The 23,358-nt window shown below is 61.8% G+C and overlaps 1 protein-coding gene across 1 annotated transcript in view; it reads right to left on the minus strand.

Annotated features, from left to right (window-relative positions):
- Positions 1-8,102: 8,102 nt before the first annotated feature.
- R3HCC1L (R3H domain and coiled-coil containing 1 like) overlaps positions 8,103-23,358 on the minus strand; it is a 44,640-nt gene continuing 29,384 nt past the window's right edge. The window contains exons 6-10 of the mRNA XM_039547539.1: positions 14,008-14,183; positions 13,531-13,601; positions 11,480-11,575; positions 10,824-10,964; positions 8,103-8,608 (exon numbers count right to left, since the gene is read on the minus strand). Coding sequence (XP_039403473.1) covers positions 8,553-8,608; positions 10,824-10,964; positions 11,480-11,575; positions 13,531-13,601; positions 14,008-14,183 — 540 coding nt within the window. The 3' untranslated portion in view covers positions 8,103-8,552. The remainder of the gene's footprint in view (positions 8,609-10,823; positions 10,965-11,479; positions 11,576-13,530; positions 13,602-14,007; positions 14,184-23,358) is intronic.

A 23,358-nucleotide genomic window follows, 5' to 3' on the forward strand; every position in this document is an offset into this window, starting at 1 on the left:
AGCTGGCAACACAGCGGCAGATGAAATTTGGTGCCGGCAAGTGCAAAGTAAAACACGACCTGTTCCCAGTGTGACGTTATGAGTCTGATCTAATATCTCCTTGAAAGGTGACAGGGCCAGAAGGAGTTAATTACCTCCCAGACTGACCTGACCCATGGCCGAACTTTAGAGACTTGTTAGGAAAATATGTAAATGACCAGAGCTTTGAAATGCAGCCGCATTGTTAGAGGTAGAAGGGGAGGTGTTTGCTCAGGGCTTCGGGAGTCAGCAAACAAGTCTTGTCTATTGCTAGAGCTTTGATTCAAAGATCAAAAAAGGAATATTAACATTTAGGAAGATACTTGAGTGAAATAGTATTATTGTCTGTGTGTCTCTTTGAGGGTTGTGGTAACCTGTATCTGAACTGTTTAATGGCTAAATTACCCTGTGCTAATTGCCAGGATGTTTGGGAGAAGGAGAGTTAAACCTATTGTTTTCTCAGGCCAAAAGGCTGCTGGAAATGTATAAAAACCCTGGGACACGATCCTGCTTCATCTCAGATCAGCTCTGGGTTTCAAGAGGGGGAAACCTTAAGCCATAAGGATTGAGATCCCCAGTCATTGGCTGGAGCCACCCTGAATATGGACATTGGACCATAACCTATGGACTATTTCTAAAAGGACTTTTGGCAACTACAAGCTCATCTCTGCTGTGTCTGAACCTCAAGAATTGAATTCAAGTCTGTCTGTATATTGATCTTTTAACCAGCACGCTCTCTCTTTTCTTTTTTAATACATTTTAGCTTAGTTAATAAGAGTTGGCTCTAAGCATGTATTCTGGGTAAGATCTAAGTTATAATTGGACCTGGGTGTGTGGCTGATCCTTTGGGATTGGAAGAACCTTTTCTTTTATATGATGAAGTAAGATTTTCAGTAACCATCATCATATCTGACAGGTGTGTCTGGATGGAGGCCTGAGGCTGAGCACTTTAAGGGAACTGCGGTGTTTGGACTTCTGAGTAACCAGTGAGGTGCTACAGAAGCTGTTCTGTGCTGGTTGGTAAATCTAAGGACTGGAAGATCCACCAGCGTCTGGGGTTTGTCTGCCCCGTTCTGTTTGCAGTTCACCCTGACTGAGTGACCTCAGCTGGCTCCCACGGGCAGCACCATCACAGCCTTGTTCTAGATGAATCGTAGCTGCTCCGAGAAGACACAAGAGCATCGCTCTGGCCGGGGCGGCTCCAGGCCCCAGCGCACCAAGCGCGTGCTTGGGGCGGCATGCCACGGTGGGCGCTCTGCCGGTCGCCAGGAGGGTGGCAGGCAGGTTGCCTTCGGCAGCATGCCTGCGGAGGGTCCGCTGGTCCCGTGGCTCCGGTGGACCTCCCGCAGGCGGCGGAGGGTCCACTGGAGCCGCAGGACCGGCGACCGGCAGAGCGCCCCCTGCGGCATGCCGCTGTGCTTGGAGCGGCGACATGTCTAGAGCCGCCCCTGGCTCTGGCCAGCTCCATGCAAACTGCTGACTGGGCAGCAGCTGCCAGCCGCACGGCCCCGTGGTTAGGGTGGGACAGAAAACGCGATAATGGCATGGAATGGCAGCGGTGCCAATGGCTGGCCCTCTGCCAGGTCAGAGCCCCAGCTCAGAAAGGTTACAGCAGACCATGAGCACGGCCACAGCGGGTCAGACCAACAGTCCAGCTAGCCAGAGCTTCAGGGGCAGTGCAGGGAAGAGGGTAAGTGTCCAGAGATCCCTGCCCCATCTTCCCCTCCAGGGCCCGTGGGGAGAGAGGCCATGGGGCAGGGCTGTTTAACCTCCAGAAGAGCCGAATGCCAGGAGACCTGCCAGACAGGAGCTAGTGCCTGCCCCAAGGCAGGGTGTCTGGCTGCTGTCAGCCCGGCTCGGGGGACACGGCCAAGGGCACTGCTAGGGGCTGCCTGAAGGGAACAGCACTGCCCCCGTTAGCCAGGGGCTGTGTGAGCTCCCTGCCCCCAGACCAGGGGCTGCCATCCTGCTAGGCAGACGGACATGGCTACTGCTAGGGGCTGCCTGAAGGGAACAGCACTGCCCCCGTTAGCCAGGGGCTGTGTGAGCTCCCTGCCCCCAGACCAGGGGCTGCCATCCTGCTAGGCAGACGGACATGGCTACTGCTAGGGGCACAATGCCCTGGGCCGGGCATGAGCGCCCAGCATGATGGGCTGGGGAAATGGGCCCCATGAGAAGCCCCGTCCTGGGCTCCTGGGGGCAATGGGCTTGGCGCGTCCCACGCGGGGCCTGTCTCCCAAGGGCAGCGTGGGCCGAATGGGGCAGAGTCACCCTAGGCTCCCCGCCAGGCCACACCTGCCATCCAGGGACAAGCAGCAGCCCAGAGTAGAAGGAAGCAGGAAGGGCCCGGGGCTGCCAGGTGGTTACAGAGCACCAGGAAAAGCAGGTCCCGTGGTGCTGGGCAGGAAGCCACCCGCCCGCCCATGTCCCAGAATGCTGCCCACATCACACGCCTGGCAGAGGGGCCGCCTGCCCCTTCCTAGACAGGCCACAGCCCGCTGCTCTGGGCAGGAAGTAAACAAGCTGCCAGCCAGCACATTCCTACCAGGAGGGCTTCCATGGGACCTGCACCTTCTTGCCACTCATGGCACCAGCGCGTGGCCAGAGTCCCTGGGAGAGCGCAGCAGGGGCTCCGCCGCGGCTGCCTTCACTGCCCCCTTAGCCCTGCCCGAGCTCTCGGGGGAGACATGCCCTCCCACAGTGGCAGCAGGAGCATCGTGCCCACTGCACCTCGCCCCAGTGGCCCTCGTCTCCTCTAGAGAGGGGCCCTGGCTCTCTGGGCACTGCCCTGGCAGCTGTGTCCAGTGGGAGAGGAGTTCCTGGAGCTGTTCCCCTGAGGTCCCCCAGCTCCCCATGTCAAACCCTGCTCGGTGCCGGGGCGCTCGGCCGCTCTCCCCCCCATGCGCACAGCACACGCGGTCCCTTGTTTGCAGCTGCTCTGTGGGGGCTGCTAAGTGGCCAAGTGCCCGGAAACCAGCCCGTGACCTTTCCGACAGACAGAGGCGGAAGCAGCGCGCGTGCCCACAGGCCGACATTCTCACTGCACTAAGTGGTGGCTGCTATTTACAGGACGCGGTGGTCACAGGGGCTGCCAGCTGAAGCTCTTCCTTCAGAGGCAGGGCACCCCGCCCTTCACCCGACAGCTTCGTTCCCCTGGGAACCCCCGAGTGTGCCCGTGCCTGCTGGCCCGTGTGACAAAGTGGGGGATTTTCTTGGGTTTCCAGTGGTTTGCATGCACAGGGGGTGGGACACAGTGTCCCCGGGTGTTACTGGTTTAACAGGTGAGGGGAGAGGGAGTTTGTTGGGACACAGGACCGGAGAGGGAACTCGGGACCCCGGTCGATGGCCTGGAGAATGGAGACCCCAGTGACTGGTGACCTGGAGACGCAGCTCAGGAGTCGCAGCTGGTTCTGGCCAGTGGGAGGACAATGGGCTGCGAAGAGAGGACCCCAGTGACCTGACCAGCTGGTTCCAGCCAGAGGGGCCAGAGGGGGGCTGAGAGGAGAGAGGACCCAGGCACCCCTGTTTCCCTGGAGAGAAGCCAATGGACAGAGGGGGCTTGGGGCCGGGGATCTCAGATGCCCAGCTGGGAAGCAGGGGGGCTCTGGGCTGGAGTGGGAGCAGGCAGAGCCCCCTTGGATGCAGGGGAGACTGGGATGTGCTGGGCTGAGGGAGGCCAGGCCTGAGGCCCTGAGAGTCTCCTGTGCTGGGCCCAGACGCTCAATAAACCCTCCTGTGTTCCGCTGGCTGAGAGTCGCTCCGGGCTAGAGAACAGGGCAGGGGGTGGGGGGAATTTTCCCTCTGGGAGTGGAGGCCCTGGGGGTCCAGAGTGAGGGGACTCCCTGGGGGGGCCCACGGCAGAGACAGACGTGCTAAGGCTCAGAGAGGTGCGGCTCCGGGAGGTGGAGGGGCCTGGCCCCGAGAGAGAGGGGCCCCCGAGAGGGGCTGTCGCACTGAAGAGGCTTCCCCCACAGACTGCACAGGGCCATGAGTGGACACGACCTGTGAGTCCGTGACAGCCTGGCCCAGCGCTCATAGAGCTCTGAGATGGGACTGGTGTGTAGTGAAACTTCCCAGCAGGCCCCAACTCCCCCAGCGCCTCGTCCTGGGGCCGGGCCCTGCACGGGGCCGTTAGAACTGGCTGGGAAACACCAGGAGGGTCTGACTGAAATGCCCCTGAAGCTGTCCCCTTTCCCAAGTGTGACGTTATTGACATAATCTGGGACCATATAGAACATGGCTGCAACCAAAGTCCTGTAGTGGCACCAAATCTTATGTAAAGGGGGTCATCTAAGGTGTCTAAGACCAGGTTCTGGGTTGCTGGTTAGGATTATGCTGTCTGGGTGCCGGTGTCAAGTTATGAGTATTGGCTCTGTACTGTCTGTGCTTCAAACTTATGCTGTGCTGCTGGGTGACACCCCAGACAAGTTGGTGTTAGCTCTGCCTAGCCTGCTTGAGGGCCCATTAAGGACCATCAGCTCCACAATTGACCCATTGAGAGGAGGCAGATACGCCTTGTAACTCAGCAAAGTGCAGGGACCTGCCCATGTGACTCCAGACTCCATGTTGCTGTAATTTTCCACAGTAAGAACAAAGAGGTTCTTACACCTGGAAAAACTATAAAAGGCTGATGCCTCATCTCCATCTTGTCTTCAATCCTGCTTCTTACCTCTGGAGGGACTTTGCTACAAACTGAAGCTCTGAACAAAGGACTGACTGACCCATCCCAGCCGGGGATGTTCCAGAGACTTGATTTGAACCTGCAGTTTACTCCATCACTGCTACAAGCCTGAACCAAGAACTTTGCCATCACTGTATGGAATTGATTCCATTTAACCAATTCTAGCTCTCATCTCCATCTTTTTCCTTTTATGAATAAACCTTTAGATGTTAGATTCTAAAGGATTGGCAACAGCGTGATTTGTGGGTAAGATCTGATTAGTATATTGACCTGGGTCTGGGGCTTGATTCTTCGGGATCGAGCAAACCCTTTTTTTTTTCTTTACTGGATGTCAGAGTTCCCAGGCGCTGCTCTGGAACTGCTCCCCACAAAGCCAGGCAGGACTCTGGGGAGCCTCCTCTCCCTTGGAGCAGACTGTCTGCAGGGCAAGAAGCTCACATGACTTCACCTCCTGGGTCTGACCTTGGAGCATTCAGCATCCTCTGCCCCTCCGTGCGCTTCCCACAGCGAGTCCGCCCAGGCGGGGTCCTGGGGAAGCCACAGGGTCCTGCCCCCCCACTTCACAGTCAGACGTGACTCTCAGCCAGCCAGTAACACAGAGGTTTATTCGATGACAGGAACAGGGTCTAACACAGAGCTTGGTACAGCGAACCGGACCCCTCGGCCGGGTCCATTCTGGGGGGCAGTGAGCCAGACAACCCCGTCTGCCCTTCACTCCTCGCCCCCAGCCAGCTCCAGACTCAAAACCCCTCCAGCCCCTCCTCCTCTGCTCGGCTCCTTTCCAGGGCTAGGGGGTCACCTGACCCCTTTGTCTCCAACACCTTCAGCTGGCACCTTTGCAGAGGAGGGGCCCAGGCCATCAGTTGCTAGGAGACAGTGTCAGGCATTTATGTTCACTGGCCCCTTCCTCTGCAGCAATCACACCCCCTGATCCCACCACCTAGATATTAAGAACTGCAGAGGGGACACTGAGGCACCAACCCAGTATTCAGAGAAAACATTAAGAACAGTCCCAGTTCATCACACTGGGGTGTTGGTTTTCATAACCATTCATCCCCATGACGAGTGCACTGGTGGTGATACTGGGAGACTGGAGTGTCTAAGGAAATTGCTTGTGTGACTTGTGGTTAGCCAGTGGGGTGAGACCAAAGTCCTCTCTGGCTGGCTGGTTTGGTGCCTTAGAGGTGGAAAACCCAGGCCTAGGGCTGTAACTGCCCTGTTTAAGTGATTGGTCCTGATTTGGCACCTCAGTTGGGTCCCGCCAGAACCGCATCGTTACACCAAGGTACCTGGGAGGCATCTCACTCGCCCCACAGCCCACGGGAGCCTGTGCATGGAGCATGGCCCTTGGGCTCCTTCTCAGCGTGACTTTCGGAGCAGAAAGGGTTTGGGTTTTCTATAAACACGATGAGGAGAAGCAGCGTGTGGGGCAGGCCAGGGCCGAGGGCAGGCAGGGGCTCGAAGGGCCGAGGGAGGGAGGGTTTCCCAATGCCTGCCTGTCTCACCTCTCATTCTGGCTGACACTTAACCCTGTGCTGCCCAGACCCCATCCCAGAGCCGAGCCAGGCCGCAGGGCAGGAGAGATGCCCCGGCAGCACAGGTCTCCAGTGCGCACCTGCCGTGTGTGCTGCAGGCAGAACAATACTCCTGACTCCCAGTGCACGGCCCGGGGGCCTCCCTCCTTTACGGCACCAAGCCCTCCCCGCCGAGAACCTAACCCCGTGATGCCAGTCTGAGCCCATCACATTGAAGCTGTTCACTCTGAAACCTAATGGTAACACATTAAATGCCCATATATTAACCATTTCACTGCTGACCATTTCACCAGGAATACCCTGCTCCTGTGCTTCTGCCACTGTCCCAAACAGCCTCCCCAGGCGCTGAGACGGCCAGCGACAAGAGACTGCAGCTCCCGCTGTGTGACAACTGGGAATGTTCTTAATGTTTTCTCTGAATACTGGGTTGGTGCCTCAGTGTCCCCTCTGCAGATCTTAATATCTAGGTGGTGGGATCAGGGGGTGTGATTGCTGCAAAGGAAGGGGCCAGTGAACATAAATGCCTGGCACTCTGTCTCCTAGCAACTGATGGCCTGGGCCCCTCCCCTGCAAAGGTGCCAGCTGAAGGTGTTGGAGACACAGAGGTCAGGTGACCTCCTGGCCCAGGGAAGGAGCTGAGCAGAGAGGAGGGGCTGGAGGGGGTGGTTAATCTGGAGCTGGCTGGGGACGAGGACTGAAGTGCAGACGTTGGGGTCTGGCTCACTGCCCCCCAGGATGGACCCGGCCGAGGGGTCCGGTTCTCTGTACCTACAAGCTCTGTTTTATACCCTGTTCCTGTCATTGAATAAACCTCTGTGTTACTGGCTGGCTGAGAGTCACGTCTGGCTGCAAAGTGGGGGGGCAGGACCCTGTGGCTTCCCCAGGACCCCGCCTGGGCGGACTCGCTGGGGGAAGCGCACGGAGGGGCAGGGGATGCTGAATGCTCCAAGGAGAGACCCAGGAGGTGAAGCCGTGGGAGCTTCTTGCCCTGAACAAGTCTGCTCCAAGGGAGAGGAGGCTCCCCAAAGTCCTGCCTGGCTTGGTGGGGAGCAGTTCCAGAGCAGCGCCCGGGGACTCCGTGACACTCTGCACCCCACATTACTCCATCACCAGGGTTACAAGGGGAAACTACAGAGCCTCTGAGAAGTGTAAAAACCAGGCAATTTAATAGCAAAATAAAGGACAGGGAATCTCCATCTCACATGGCCTCTCACTCGCTCACGCTTGGCACACCCCTAGGCTGCATTGGCTTGGCTCGGCACAGCACGGCACAGCACCACTCAGCATGGCATGGCTCACACAGAGTCCCGCGAAATCCCCTCCTGCTGCCCAGGGCTGTTCGCCTGACCCAGGCTGCTGCAGGGAGCAAGGGGGTTACCGCCTTGAAAGCGAGCTGGGCAGCCTGGAGGCTGCGTTCCCAGCAGCGACCGACCAGCTGCAGCCAGTGCGTCAGGACAGCATTACCCGGCACAAGCGCAGTCCGGGCAGTGCCATGCACAGGGCACAGCCACCAGACTTAGCTGGGCTGCCCCAGCTCCAGAGCACTGACTCCCTGTGCTCCAGCGTCTCAAAGGGCAAGAGACAGGTCCAGAGGAGGCCAGTGTCCCCTTCCAGGGCACACACACCGGCGGCAGGGCCCACTAGGCCCCCCCAGGGCCACACACCAGCGGCAGGGCCCGCCAGCCCCCCCCGCAGGGGCACACACACACCGGCGGCAGGGCCCACTAGGCCCCCCCCAGGGCCACACACACACCAGCGGCAGGGCCCGCCAGGCCCCCCCGCAGGGGCACACACACACCGGCGGCAGGGCCCACTAGGCCCCCCCAGGGCCACACACCAGCGGCAGGGCCCGCTAGCCCCCACCCCAGGGCCACACACACACCAGCGGCAGGGCCCACTAGGCCCCCCCCAGGGGCACACACACCGGCAGCAGGGCCCACTAGGCCCCCCCAGGGGCCACACACCAGCGGCAGGGCCCGCCAGGCCCCCCCCAGGGCCACACACCAGCGGCAGGGCCCACTAGGCCCCCCCCAGGGCCACACACCAGCGGCAGGGCCCGCCAGGCCCCCCCCCAGGGGCGCACGCACCGGCGGCAGGGCCCGCCAGCCCCCACCCACTAAGAGTCCCAATACAAACAGCTGTTGTGTTTGTCAGCCAGCCCCCTCTCCCCTTCCCCCACCGACACAGCCCGGCCAGCCTGTGTGGGTGCAGCTGGCACTGGGCTGTGCTGTGTCTGAAGCCCCCGGCACCACAGTGCCCCCCGCCAAGCGCCTGCCAGCAGCCCTGGGTGCTCCGGCCTCCTCCGCTGCAGCCCTGGCTCAGTCCCGGCCTTCCCAGACGTCCTCCCGCTGCTTGTTCTCCAGGCGCTTTCTCTCTGCAGAGACAAGGGAGGGAGGGTGAAGCCTGGCTCCTGGGGACTGAGCAAGGGCCCCCCCAGCCACACAGTGTCCCATGCCCCCCCATTCCTGCGACCCCGCCAGGCTGCCTGCTAGCCGGGCAGGGGCTCTCGGGGCTGAGGGCCGGCAAGGGGGGCCCCGGGGAGCCCGTCTGTCACCCCCACCTGGGAGCCGGGTGCCCCACCCCAGGAGCACTGCTTGGGCTCCACCTAGTGGCACGAGCGGATCCCTGCAGCCCAGGAGAAATGCACCTGCTGCCAGAGGCAGGTGGGGAGGGCAGATGCCCTTGGTGCCGGCAGGGCAGCGAGCTGGGGGCCCTGCCCAGCGCCCCTGGCCTGAGGGGGCCCCTCACTCTGCTATTCCGAGTGGGGGCAGTGGGGTGGACCCACAAGAATGGGAGGTCTCGCCTCCGCTCCAGGCTTTTCCTGCCACTGTGCCCCGCCCCCCGCCACAGCACCATCACACCCTGGGTAAGAGAGCACTAACACCACCCCACAGATGGGCAGGAGGGAGGGGGCCGGGGCAGGGAGCAAGGACCTGCCCGGGGAGGCAGGCGCATGTGGGCAGAGCGCTCCCTTGGCAGGCAGACAGGGAAGGGCTATTCTCCATGTCTGTCTGTCATGAGCCCACTCTGGACATTCACCGTGAACCGTTACACTCGGTCCGGTTTCCTGGCCCGCCCGGCTCGCTCCATCACCGGTTATCTGGCCGTTGCAGCCGGCAGGCCGTGAGCCAGCTGCCATGCCTGCCAGAGGGGGCCGGGCGCACTGACAGCCTGCAGCGGCTGCAGCAGACTGTGCCCAGCGGCCCTGCCAAGAGCCAGGAGCTGCCCCAGGCGCGGCTGCAAACCGTGGAGCCGAAGGCAGGTCCTGGTGTGGAGAACCCGCTCCCCCTTCCAGAGCTGCCTGCACACCGCCAGGCAGAGCCCCCGCTTCAGCCACCGCCAGCAACAAAGGGCTGGGCTGGGCAGGGCAGGGCCCAGGCCCCACCCTCGTTCCGGAGCTAGCCAGGGCAGCCACCGAGATCTGCAGCTGGCACTAAATGGGGGGAGGGCTGCAAGTGCCAGCAAGTGGCAGGTGACCCCTCCTCAGAGCTAGGGGAAAGCCTGGGGGCAGGACAAGGGAGGAGCTGGCACTGCACAATGCCACCCAGCCATGCACCCAGTGACAGACCGGCAGGGCAGAAAGGAGCCAGGCTGGGCTGGGCTGACTTGGGAGGTGGGCAGGGGCAGGAGTGTGCAGCCCCGGGCGGGCAGGGCCAGGAGCCACCAGACAGTCTGGGGAGCCGCCAGCTCCAGGGACTCCCCAAATGCAAGCGTGGGACCTGCTGGGGTTCCACGAGGCAGGACCCAGGATTCTGTTCCTGGCCCCATCGTGCTCTGGGCTGCGAGGCAGTAAAGCGCGGCCCTCGGCGGGGCTAGCCTGGGGCTAGGAGCCAGGCAGCTTGGCCAATGAGCTGGGGGAATGGCTTCCCCACCAACCCTGCGTCCCCGTGTGGGAAGGGAAGCAGCGCTCGGACCGGCCACATGGCAGCATTTGCCCAGAGCCTGGCACACGTCCTGGCATCACCGAGCTGAGGTGGGCATGGAGCTGAGGCACAGGGGCTGGTCGTGGGGGCTCCGCTGCCCGCCCAACTCCCAGAGCAGCCAAGGGCCAGGGCGTAGCACAAACTGCCATCCAACCAACGCAGCCTCACGGAGCTGCAGCCACCTCTGGGGTGGGCTGTGGCCAATGCCTAACCCCCCCACAAACAGCAGGGGGATTGACTTTCCAAAGAGGGAATTTGGCCAGGATGCCAGGGATAGCGCCCAAATTGGGGGCACGGACCCAGGGGTCAGATCTCATCCAAGGGTCCTGTCCAGCAGCAGAGCGCCCCCTAGTGGAGAGCACTGAATACCAGCATTGCTTCCTGCAGTTCTCCCATGCAAGCACAGAGCCCAGCGTGGCTGCAGATGGACCCAGCCCGCCTGTCGGCTCTGCACAAGTGGAGAGCGAGGCCTGGGCCAGGCTCTCCCCGAACAGCAGCAGCAGCAGCAGCGAGTGGCCAGCGTGGAGCAGACAGCTGAGAAACCCCTGCGTGCCCCCCACTACCCCACCATGCCGCCCCCAGTGCCTGCAAGCCGAGCAGCCCCGGGCGCGGGGATGGAGGGGCAGCTCCACGCCCCGCAGCAGGAAGCAGCAGCTGGGAGCCAACCTCGGGCCTCCTGCAACTTCTTGCGCTCGGCCTCGCGCTCGGCTCGGCTCTGGTTGCTCCGCACTCCGAGGGCTCCGATCACCAGCCTCCGGGCCAGGGCCGCAGATGTCTCCGGACGCTCTTTCGCCGGCTGCAGGAGGTCTGGAGAGAGGGGGCAGCCATCACTGTACAATTCACCCCGGGGCCTGCAGCATGGAGCTAGCGGGGACACGACCGCCCCAGGCCTGGCCCTGTCTGCACTGGGGCCGGAGGTAGCTCTAGCCCTGCTCCCTGTCCTGTGCCACCCCAGGGGGCACCTCCCTGCTCTGGGCCATGCTGGCAGCTGTCCTCCCCACGCCAGGCCTGGAGCAAGCAGCCACCTGTTCCCAGAGGATCGTGGCAGACCCGAACCCGAGGCTGGCATGTAGGGCCAGTCCCACGCGACCTGACCCCGCAGGGCACTCTGAGCACAGCCTGCGGGAGAGGCAGCGAGCACCCGTAGGCCAGTCGAGCCGCGATCCGGGCCTCCCTCACCCGCCGGCGGTGCCCAGCCCCAGGCCCTTGCCCGGGTGAATTAGGAGCATCACTGCCACGTGCTGACTCTGCTCCCGGAGCCCAGCGGCTGGGATGGGGGTCGCCCCCCAAGGGCACAGCGGGGGCCATGGCTCCACACTCACCAGCACAAGCCCTGGCTTTGGCCTTGGCCGCTCTCGTGCCCTGCGCCAGGGGCCGGGTCTTCACCATCACGTGCCTGCTGCTCAGGGCGTCGCGCGCTGTGGGAAGAGGCCGGGGGCCAGAGTCAGGGAGCCGCACCGAGTGCCGGGGAGCCTGCCAGCCAAGCCCTGAGACAGGCCCCCGGCTCAGCAGCCCTCGCGGTAAGGGACAAGCAGCTGCTCCTGGGCACTGGCTGCTGGTGGTGCAGAGCACGCCGGGCAACGTGCCCATTTCTGTGCCATGGCCATGGCCGAGCAGCCCATGCCCACCCAGAGACCAGTGCCCCTGGAGCCAGCAGCCCGTGGCTGTTACCACCCGACCTCCCCACCCCTCACAGGCAACAGCAGAGCGACGGAACCAGCCCCAGCTCTGCCACGCAGGGGGAGGGCACGCCCGAGAACGCCCCAGCGGGCACAGCTGGCAGGCTCAGCAGCCGGCCTCACCCCCGGCGGGCAGGGGACACGGCGCCGGACATCGCTTGCCTATCAGCCAGTCGCTGATCCACAGTCCTGCCCGCCCCAGCGCGAGCCCAGGCAGGTCAGCCATCCCCGTGGCCAGCACACGGAGCCCCGTGGCCAGCAGCCCAGGGGCACAGCCCCACAGGACAGACACTGCCGCCCATCTCACCCAGGCTGCTCCTTCAACAGAGACTCCAGCCTGGGCACCAGCAATGGCACCGCCCCTCCAGCCCCACAGCTGCCCCCCACCCCTGGACCCTGCCATGGCCAGCGCCGCCCCCTCCAGCCCCACAGCTGCACCCACCCCCCGCCAGGGCCAGCGCCGCCTCCTCCAGCCCCACAGCCGCCCCCGCCCCCCACCAGGGCCAGCGCCGCCTCCAGCCCCACAGCCGCCCGGGCACCGCCACGGCCAGCGCTGCCCCTTCCAGCCCCACAGCCACCCCGGGCACCGCCAGGCCAGCGCCGCCTCCTCCAGCCCCACAGCCGCCCCGGGCACCGCCACAGCCAGCGCTGCCCCTCCAGCCCCACAGCCGCCCCGGGCACCGCCACGGCCAGCGCTGCCTCCAGCCCCACAGCCCAGCGCCGCCTCCAGCCCCAGCACTGCCCCTCCAGCCCCACCGCCCCGGGCACCGCCACGGCCAGCGCCGCCTCCAGCCCCACAGCCCCAGCGCCGCCTCCAGCCCCACAGCCGCCCCGCCGGCCACCGCCACGGCCAGCACCGCCTCCAGCCCCACAGCCGCCCCGGGCACCGCCACGGCCAGCGCCGCCTCCAGCCCCCAGCACCGCCTCCAGCCGCCCCCGGGCACCGCCACGGCCAGCGCCGCCCCCTCCAGCCCCACCGCCACCCCCACCCCCGGGCACCGCCAGGGCCAGCGCCGCCCCCTCCAGCCCCACAGCCACCCCGCCCCTGGGCACCGCCACGGCCAGCGCCGCCTCCAGCCCCACAGCCGCCCCGCCCCGGGCACCGCCACGGCCAGCACTGCCCCTCCAGCCCCACAGCCGCCCCGGGCGCCGCCACGGCCAGCGCCGCCTCCAGCCCCACAGCCACCCGGGCACCGCCACGGCCAGCGCCGCCCCTCCAGCCCCACAGCCACCCTCGGGCACCGCCACGGCCAGCGCCGCCCCCTCCAGCCCCCCAGCCCCCCCCGGGCACCGCCACGGCCAGCACCGCCCCTCCAGCCCCACAGCCGCCCCGGGCACCGCCACGGCCAGCGCCGCCTCCAGCCCCACAGCCGCCCGCGCCCCCAGGGACCGCCAGGGTCAGCGCCGCCCCCTCCAGCCCCACAGCCGCCCCCGCCCCCAGGCACAGCCAGGGTCAGCGCCGCCCCCTCCAGCCCCACCCCGCCCCGGGCACCGCCACGGCCAGCGCCGCCTCCAGCCCCACCCCGCCCGGGCACTGCCAGGGCCAGCGCCGCCTCCAGCCCCACAGCCGCCCCGCCCCGGGCACCGCCACGGCCAGCGCCGCCTCCAGCCCCACCCCCGCCCCCGGGCACTGCCAGGGCCAGCACTCCCTGCAGAAATCTTGCCGCTGTGCCCAGCGCTGGAGGTGCACGTACCTGCGACGGGGCTGGAGAAGATGCCCAGTGCGTGCGTGTCGTCCACCCATTTGATGTCAAAGCCTTTCTTCCTGCCAGGGACAGCGAGCAGCTGAGATCGGAGGCACCGATGACCTCAGCACAGTGGGGGCGAGGGACAGGGCCGCCAAGGAGGGGGGCCTGAGGGGACCGGCCCTGGGGAGGGGCTGGACAAGGCCGGAGCCGTTTCCACAGCGCCATTTTGGACGCGAGGCCAAAGGTGGGGGGTGGGGGGAAACGGGCAGAGCCCAGAGGCTCGGCGGGCGGGAGCGGGGACTGGCTGGGGAAGGCCCCGATCCGGAGCCCCGTGGCCATCTCAGGGCGTGTGAATCTGGCAAAGGGGCTGCTGGGGACGAGGAGTCCCGGCCTCTGGCGCAGAGCAAAGGCCAAGCTGTGGAGAGCGAGGGTGCAGGCTGGCTCCGGGGCAGGGCGGGCCGGGGCCAGGCCGGGGGGACTCACTGGTAGCTGCAGAAGACGCGCAGCAGGTCGGCGGTGCCGAAGTCCTGCGGGAAGTCGTAGATCTCGATGACGTGGGGCAGCTCCGAGTCGCTGAGGTCCAGCTCAGTGGGCTGCCAGCCGGAGTAGTCGAAGCGGGGCTCCTGCAGCCTGCTCCTGGGCTTCTCGCCGCCCGACAGCTGGGGGGGGCACACGGGGCTGTGAGCTACCCCCCGTCCTACTCAGAGTGACAGCTCGCGGGCACTGGCTGCCCCAGCGCATGCTCTGCAGCTTGGCAGCCTGGCTGGCTGCAGTCTCTGTGCGGCGCGAGCGAGCAGGCTGATTAATGGGGCAAGTGCCCGGGCCCACGCGCCAGCCATCGGCCAGGAGATGGATTAACGGCCCTGGGGATGTGGGGAGCTAGCGATCGGGCCGTCGCGCTGCGCCTGGGCCTCTCCCTTGGCTTTGCTGTGCCTCTGGGGTCCTGAGCTGGAGGCAGGGCACAGCCACGGCTGTCACATACCTGCCAGGGCACCCTGCCCCCCACGGGGACAGTCACATGGCACCTCCCCAACACAAAGCCAGCACGCCACACGCCCAGCTCAAGCCCAATGCCACGGCCGCACCTCCCCGGGCTGCACTAGGCAAACAGCCCCGCTGGGCACCGCAAGCTGCCGCATGGGCACTGAGCCTCCATCCTGCTGCACCAGGGCTCAGCTGCAGCATGCCTCGCCCTCCTGCAGCCCAGGAGCTGCCCCCCCCATCGGCACCCACTCACTGGCCCCTTGTAGGCTGGAAGGGGCAGTCTGGCTGTCGCAGGCCCCCTGGCAGTGCTGAGTCCCGGGCAGAGCCGCTCCCTCGGCCGACCAGCGGATTTACAGCTCCAGTCAGGCCGGCTCCCGCACCAACACACAGCAGCCATTTCTTAGTGTGATGCGCTGCCTCTCTTCCTGTCCCCATCACGCAGGGCTTGCATGCGAAGGGCAGGTACCGGGCAGGGGGCATCTCTAACCCAGCCCCAGAGGTGCTGGGACTTTTTATAGTGGGGGTGCGGAGAGCCGTGGACCAAACTGTAAACCCTGGATACGACAGAAACCACTGAAAGCCAGGGGGTGCAGCAGCCCCCCCGTTCCAGCACCTGCGCCCAGCCCCATAGCAGGATGCAGCAGGCTGCAAGGCTGGAAGCTGTGAATCCCAGGCAGCTCGGTGTTAACTCTGAGGCTTTGCCAGTAAGGAGGCTGCGAGGCAGGCGAGGGGACAGGCACAGAGGCTGGGTGCCGGGACGGCTGAGTTCTGAAGCACATGGGGGACACTCCAGCTAGCGGCGAGCGTGCCGGCAGCACCGCTGGGCCAGGCCAGCCCTGCATTCACTCAGAGCGCTCTCAGGGCTCAATGCAACAGGCTGAGAGCCCTCTGCTGCCACTGGCTTCAGCGGGAATTGTGCTGCACGGCTCGGGCAGGATCAGCCCTGCGGAGACGCTCCAGGAAGCAGAGCACTCGGGTAACTCCCATGATCAGACACCATGGAGTGCAAACTGCTCAGCCCGCACCATCCCCGACCTTCACGAACCACTGAGTGCAGGAGAGGGGAAGAGAGATTAGAGAGACGGGCTGCCAGGCGGCTGCTTCCAGGTCTAATGGCACAGGTCAGGCCAGCGCTCTGCGAGCCCTCCAGCCTGCCAACTGCAGCCCCTCTGCCTCCAGGGATGAACCTACCCGCTTGCTCCTGGCAGTGCCTGCTGGGAATGCTGGAGGCCTGCCCCACGGCAAGGCTCCCTGCCCTGCTCCTTGGGCGGCCGCTCAGTCAGTGCTGGAGTGACTGAGCTGCCCTTCCCCCTGGCTCACCAGCTAGTGCCAGCCAGCGACACGGCACCAGGGCAGGCTAGAGCCAGAGCTGCCAACCCCCGACCCGGGCCACACGCAGCCCCCATCCGTCACCACACCAGCTGCTGGGCAAAGCCAGCAGGGAAGCGCGCCCAGGGGCACGGGTGGGGCTGCCCCGAGGCGGACTCCAGCCCACACCCCCAGGGCGGCCTGCTCCCCAGCGTGTTCCCACAGCGGAGCCTGACAGAACTCCCAGGAGAGCCAGAAAGTGGTGGACAAAACATCGAGGGGTGGGGCTATACCACCCCACCCCCATTTTGGGGTCCTCCGATAGAGCCCTGGGGGAAGGCTGGCTACTGCAATGCGGGCTGACAAAGAACGGGAAGGAGCGCGCTCCTCCATTGGGGCTGTCACCCCACCCTCTTCTGGGACCCCACTGGGCCAAGACAGGGACCCAGCTGCCATCACCAGCTCCCCTGGCTCCCGCCCATCGGCTGGGATGTGACTGGGTCAGCCTCCGCTCCCGGGTCTTTTCCTGCTGTCTAACACTTGGCTGGCTGAGCCGGCCAAGCCGCAGCCTGCATTTTACAGCACTGCTCAGAAAGGCAGCTCCACGCAATGCCCAGGACACTCGGCGCTGGGACAAGTTTGCCAGTCTCAGAGGGGCTGATAAGATCGTGTGCTGGGCCTGCGCTTCTAGCACTGAGCTTGCAAGTGAAGGTCAAGACCAGAGAGAGAAGCTGCATTTTTCTCTCTTTGCAGTTCTTTTCTTCCCCTCTTGTGTGTCCGTCAGGAAACGGGATCAGACTAACAGCAGCAACAGCTCCGGCCCCGCTCAACTCCCTCCTTCCCCTAGGACAGCTGGATGTTAGGACATGAGGAAAATCTTCCTGTCAGGCTGGTTAAGCACTGGAACAAATTGCCCAGGGAGGGTGTGGAATCTCCACTGCTGGCGGTTTTTAAGAGCAGTTAGACACACACCTGTCAGGGCTGGGTTACATCAGGGCTTCTCAAACGTCACTGCCCTGCGACCCCCTTCTGACACGACCCCAGGAGCCTGAGTCCCACCACCCCGCTTGGGTGGGCCAAAGCCTGAGCCTCACCACCCCTGTGACACCTGTAAACTGAGCCCCTGCGACGTTATTGACATAATCTGGGACCATATAGAACATGGTTGCAACCAAGGTCCTGTAGTGGCACCAAATCTATGTAAAGGGGTCATCTGAGGTGTCTAAGACCAGGTTCTGGGTTGCTGGTTAGGATTATGCTGTCTGGGTGCCTGTGTCAAGTTATGAGTATTGGCTCTGTACTGTCTGTGCTTCAAACTTGTGCTGTGCTGCTGGGTGACACCCCAGACAAGTTGGTGTTAGCTCTGCCTAGCCTGCTTGAGGGCCCATTAAGGACCATCAGCTCCACAATTGACCCATTGAGAGGAGGCAGATATGCCTTGTGACTCAGCAAAGTGCAGGGACTTGCCCTCGTGACTCCAGACTCCATGTTGCTGTAATTTTCCACAGTAAGAACAAAGAGGTTCTTACACCTGGAAAAGCCTATAAAAGGCTGATGCCTCATCTCCATCTTGTCTTCAATCCTGCTTCGTACCTCTGGAGGGACTTTGCTACAAACTGAAGCTCTGCACAAAGGACTGATGACCCATCCCAGTGGGGGATGTTCCAGAGACTTGATTTGAACCTGCAGTTTATTCCATCACTGCTACAAGACTGAATTAAGAACTTTGCCATCACTGTATGTAATTGATTCCACTTAACCAATTCTAGCTCTCAGCTCTACCTTTTTCCTTTTATGAATAAACCTTTAGATTTTAGATTCTAAAGGATTGGCAACAGCGTGATTTATGGGTAAGATCTAATTTGTATATTGACCTGGGTCTGGGGCTTGGTCCGGGATCGAGGGAACCTTTTTCTTTTATTGGGGTGTTGATTTTCATAACCATTCATCCCCAGGACGAGTGCACTGGTGGTGATACTGGGAGACTGGAGTGTCTAAGGGAATTGCTTGTGTGACTTGTGGTTAGCCAGTGGGGTGAACCCAAAGTCCTCTTGGTCTGGCTGGTTTGGTGCCTTAGAGGTGGAAAAACCCCAGCCTAGGGCTGTGACTGTCCTGTTTGAGCAATTGGTTCTGAATTGATACTCTCAGTTGGGTCCCACCAGAACTGGCATTGTTACAGTCCCGCCGCTCAGCCCCAAGCCCCAGCAAGTCTAAGCCAGCCCTGGAGACCCCATTAAAATGGGGTTGCGACCCACTTTGGGAGTCCCAACCCACCGTTTGAGAACCGCTGGTCTAGGTAATATTGAGTCCTGCCTCGGTGCAGGGGGCTGGACTAGACAACCCAGTGAGGTCCCTTCCAGTCCTATACTTCTGTGATTACCATCTGGGAGCCTGTCACACAAGGGGATTTCCTTCCACAGACTCTCGGCAGCTACTGGGGGAGGGAACAAGGGATACTTCATCCTCTACACTACAAATGCACCAATGTTTTTCATTCTTTTCTGTACCAGTAACAAAAGGTTAAAAGGCTGCTGAAGGGGTGTTCCGGCCATGGCGCTAGGCAGGCTGTATCTGTAACAACAGGCTGCTGAAGGGTGCGTGGGCCATGGCGCTAGGCAGGCTGTATCTGTAACAACAGGCTGCTGAAGGGTGCGTGGGCCATGGCGCTAGGCAGGCTGTATCTGTAACAACAGGCTGCTGAAGGGGTGTTCCGGCCATGGCGCTAGGCAGGCTGTATCTGTAACAACAGGCTGCTGAAGGGTGCGTGGGCCATGGCGCTAGGCAGGCTGTATCTGTAACAACAGGCTGCTGAAGGGTGCGTGGGCCATGGCGCTAGGCAGGCTGTATCTGTAACAACAGGCTGCTGAAGGGGTGTTCCGGCCATGGCGCTAGGCAGGCTGTATCTGTAACAACAGGCTGCTGAAGGGTGCGTGGGCCATGGCGCTAGGCAGGCTGAGAGCTCGGGACACCAAACCTCAAATCTGATTTCAAGCTGTTTAACATTGGCCAGTGGCAGGCTCATGGTAACCAGGGGCGGCTCCAGGCCCCAGCATGCCGAGCGCTCTGCCAGCGCCACGGGGGCAGCAGGCAGGGTGCCTTCAGCAGCTTGCCTGCGGGAGGTCCGCTGGTGCCACAGCTTCGGTGGACCTCCCACAGGCACGGCTGCGGGAGGTACGCCGAAGCCGCGGGACCAGTGGACCTCCCGCAGGCAAGCCGCCGAATGCAGCCTGCCTGCCATGCTTGGGGCGGCGAAATGCCTAGAGCCGCCCCTGACGGTAACACCTTTGACCTCTGGGCCCAGAGATCCCAGCTAAATAAATACCGCAGGCAGCTAAGCAGGACCTGCCATGCAGCCACAGCAACCCTCAATTCAAGCCAGGGAGGAGCTGAGAAAGAGGAGGGCTCCCAAGATGCAATATTCAGCCAGGCCACGGTGCATGCTGGGATCTGTAGTCTCCACAGGCCACACCTCTATGGTAGGTGCTCAGGCTGCTCCTTTTTCCACCTATCAGAGCAGAGCGCTCGGGCTGGCATTGCTCCTGCACTAGAGAATCCCAAGCGGCCCCTGGTAAATCTGGACGTGTGCACTCTGCGACCACCCCTCCAGCTCCGGGCCACCCCTGCTGCAGGAGCTGCTTTCCCCTCCTTTCTCCTGTTGCAGGCCTGTCGTTAGCGCTGCGCAGCGAAGCCCCCAGCCAGGAAGCACAAGCGGGGTGGGTGAGTGGCCTAGTTTTCCTCCCAGCAGCACAGCCCCGGTTCTCGTAAGACACGCCGGCGGGTACGGCTGCAGGAACAATGCCCCGCAGTGTGAGATCATGGAAGTAAAGAGGGTATCCATGAAGCAAACACGGTGCCCTTTGATGCTGGCACTGCCTGGCTGTCAGAACTTACGGTACATGTGCCATTGTAATGCCACATTAACGTCCCTTTTTGCCTTTAACGTAGAGCCCATTCCGCAGTGGTTGCTGAAGTCTGATCACTGGACGGACGTCCCGACAGCTGGGAGGGAGGGGGATGCAGGAATCAGTCTGTCACGGCTCAGTGCTCTCTAAAGGGTTACCCTAGCGGTAGCATGTTAGGGGCGCCCGTGGCAGCTCGCTTACTCTCCCGACCACTCGCCAAGACACCAGGCAGAGAAATCAGCCAACTGGGGGGGAAGACCCTGTCCCACAGGCAATAGCAGCACTTTTAAGAGCACTGAAATCGGGGGAGAGCTAAAATCTCCCCCAACCCCTACTCCACCCCAAATACTCACTTGGTCCAGGTTCTGCTTCTCAGCACCTGCCCCTGCCCCAGTGTTCCCATCCCCAAGCCTCGAGGCCCCGCAGCAATCCCTCAACACTTCCTTTTTCCAAACACGACTGCTGTGGCAGCAAAAGCTCCCCTTGCACTCCCGCATCACGCCCTTGTGCTCTCAGATTCACACAGGGCCCACTCTGCTCATCCAGCCTGCCCTCCTGCAGGGCACAGCTCAGAGACCCTCACCCGGGATTCCTGCCTCCAGCCCAGAGCTCCGGGGTCAGCTCGAGCAGAGCTTTGGAAAGAGACGCCCAGTCTCCAAGGGATGGAGACTCCACCAGTGCCAGGTGAGCTGTTCCAATGGGTGAAACATTTCTAGTGTGACTCGTCTGGCTTCAGTGTCCAACCATTGGCTCTCATTCTGCCTTTTCCTGCCAGCTCAAAGCCTCTCTTCTCCATGGAGAGCACCGTAACTCGCGGCCTCTGGGGCTTTCTGCAGCGCACACCATTTGCGTATGACGAAGAACGCTAATAATAGGTTTGTCCTTTTTGTTAACTGACACTAGCTCCACCACTCCAGAGACCCCGCAGCCTCTCAGCACATACTGCTGGCTTTCTGCAGCTTGGAGTTTAAGAACCAAGGGCTCAGAAACAGAGGGCGCTTCCTGGCAAGTGGAGGTTCTTCGCAATGCAAGGTCCCGGTCTGTATTGCACACGTGGGATTCGCATGTGCACCGGGCACCTGAGTCCGGATGTTCCGTTGGCCTGCACACGCACCATAGCTCTTTGCATGCTCTGAACCGAGCGCGCGGGGGGGGGGGAGGAGTGCGCGCAGGTTCAGTACTCTCCAGTTTCCTACTCTTACCGCAGTTCAAGCGATCTGCAGCAGAGGGGAGGGCGGGCGGGGAGTGGGATACAGACAGGGACCCCACGTCTCAAAAAACGTCCAGTTACAGGTAAGTAACCTCTTCTTCTTCGACTGCTGGTCCCTAGGTGTATTCCACACCTGGGAGATTCACAAACAGCAGTCAGACGGGCTGGGGCTAGGATGCCGAAGCGCTAACCGAGTGAATAGTGCTGATGGCTGCACCAGAGCGCAATGTCTCACGAAGGTCTACAAAGAGCTCCAAGTAGCTGCCGTCCATCTCGAGGAGGGGTACGGCTCTCAGCAACGCAACTGAAGTGACTTGCCCTCTAGCAGAAGGAGCCCTCACCTCTCTGGAGAGGGACTATGGGCTAGTTGGTAACAACGGGTAACCCAAGCAGAGATCCATTTTGAAAGTCTCTGCTCTGATATAGCTTGACCCCTTGATTGCTCTGCTATGGAAACAAATAGTTTAGGTGTCTTTCTAATGTCCTTGTTCTTTGCAGATAAAAGGCCAAAGCCCGCGGATGGGTGTCCAGAGAACGCAGCCATCTCTCTTCATCTGAGGCATGCGGTTTTGAAAAAAATACTGGTCAGTGGATTACCTGACTCCTAGGAAACTCAGTAACTCCTTTAGGAGTGAACCCAGGGTAGGGTGGTCACAAGACCTTTTCTTTGTAGAAGGTAGCGTATGGTAGGTCCGCCTGAGCGCTCTCAGCTCACTGACTCCTCTGGCCAACGTGATGGCTATTAGAAAGGCCACCTTCATGGACAGAAGGGCCACAGGGCACATGGTGAGGGGCTCAAAGGAGGGGTTTAGTGAGTGCCCACAGAACTAAACTGAGGTCCCACTGCGGTGCGAACTTCACCAATGGTGGGAAGGATCTGAGAGTCCCCTTTGGAAATCTAGTTGTGACAAGTGTGTGACGAGCGAACCGTTATCCACCCAAGGATGGAAAGTGCCGATCGCTACTAAACTAAGCGACTCGCAGAGAATGGAGCACAAAATCCAGACACTTACGGGTAAGTCTAAGATAGCAGGGATCCCAGAGGATTCTGGAGATAACTTGCGTTGGTTATCAACCCAAGAGGAGAAACACTTCCATTTTGCTGAGTGACTGCTCCCCGTAGAGTCCTTTCTGCTTTGGCTGAGGATGGATGGCAGCCTCTCAGAACGTGAGCCCTCTATTTCCAATGCCCATCCAAGTACTAGGCCCCGAGTTCCAGCAGTCCTGGACTGGGGGTGTGCTGGAACATGCCCTGGTGTTCTGTTAGAAGCTCCAGCAATGTGGGGATGTTCATCGATGGGTGAACTGAGAGCTTCAGAAGTCCACAAACCAGAACCGTCTCAGCCAGTTGGGCGCAATCAGGATGACTTGAGCTCGGTCTTGGCAGATCTTCACAGAAGTTGTAGTATCAGTGGGATGAGAGGGAAGGCATACCCCAGACGACTCTTCCGTGACACCAGAGGGGCATCTCCCACCGAGCCCTTGCCTAGGGTTGCTCTGGAGAAGCACCAAGGAAGTTTCCTGTTCTCCCGTGAGGTTAAAATGTCCCACGCCAGCATTCCCCACTGGGCGAAGACATCGTCAAGAACTGAACTGTGTGTCGAGAACAATGGTTGTCTTGGGAATTGGGGTGAGGAAAGGAATCCCAGCTGAATCCACCAGACGACAGAGTCTAAAACCTGCCTTGCCGTTTGTGTTGCCCTTCTCTGGGGAGTTCACGAAGAGAAGCCAGGCTTGTAGGCAGGCAAAGAGGAAGGCCGGTGAACAGCATCACGGGTGTGCATCAGGCCATGTGGCCGAGGCAGAGAAGGCGAGTTCTGATTGACGTCCTGAGTGATGGTCACCTGATGTGGAGACCCTGAACAGGCGGAAGGTGGAAGAGAGGACCTTTCTCCCTAGAAGGTCGAGTCACTTGTGTCCCTTCTCAGAGGGAGTAGCCTTTGAGTGCTCTTGCTTGGACCACTCTGTAGCCCCCTGCACCACCAAAGAGCTAGGTGGGGGGTGACCGACAAAAGCTCCCCCCCCCCCGGGCAGAACAAAGCAGTGCTCCTTGGCCCTCTTAGGGGTAGGAGCATAAGAAACAGGCGTGTGCCCACAATGGCCAAAGCCACTCCACTGGGACCGGAAGGCTGCAGAATACCTAGGAAGCTGCGCTGCAGCTCCTGGACTTCCTCAGGCTCAGCCTGCAGCTCTCCAGCCCCCTGAGCATGAGCTCTGGGTATCGCGCCTGGCAGAGTCAGAGACGACGGAGTAACCACCTCCTCCAGCGAAGACAACGAGATTGCTCCATGGACCTTTAGAACTGGCTCCCTCCCGCATATTCTGACGAGGCCAGTTCTGGGAGGCCAGGTGATGGAAAACAGGATCCTGCACCACTCGTGGGTGTAAAGGGTTGGGCTTCCACAGTCCCCAATATTCCCAGTAGGATGG

This window comes from Mauremys reevesii, linkage group 7 (assembly GCF_016161935.1).
Source record: "Mauremys reevesii isolate NIE-2019 linkage group 7, ASM1616193v1, whole genome shotgun sequence".
Taxonomy (NCBI): Eukaryota; Metazoa; Chordata; order Testudines; family Geoemydidae; genus Mauremys; species Mauremys reevesii.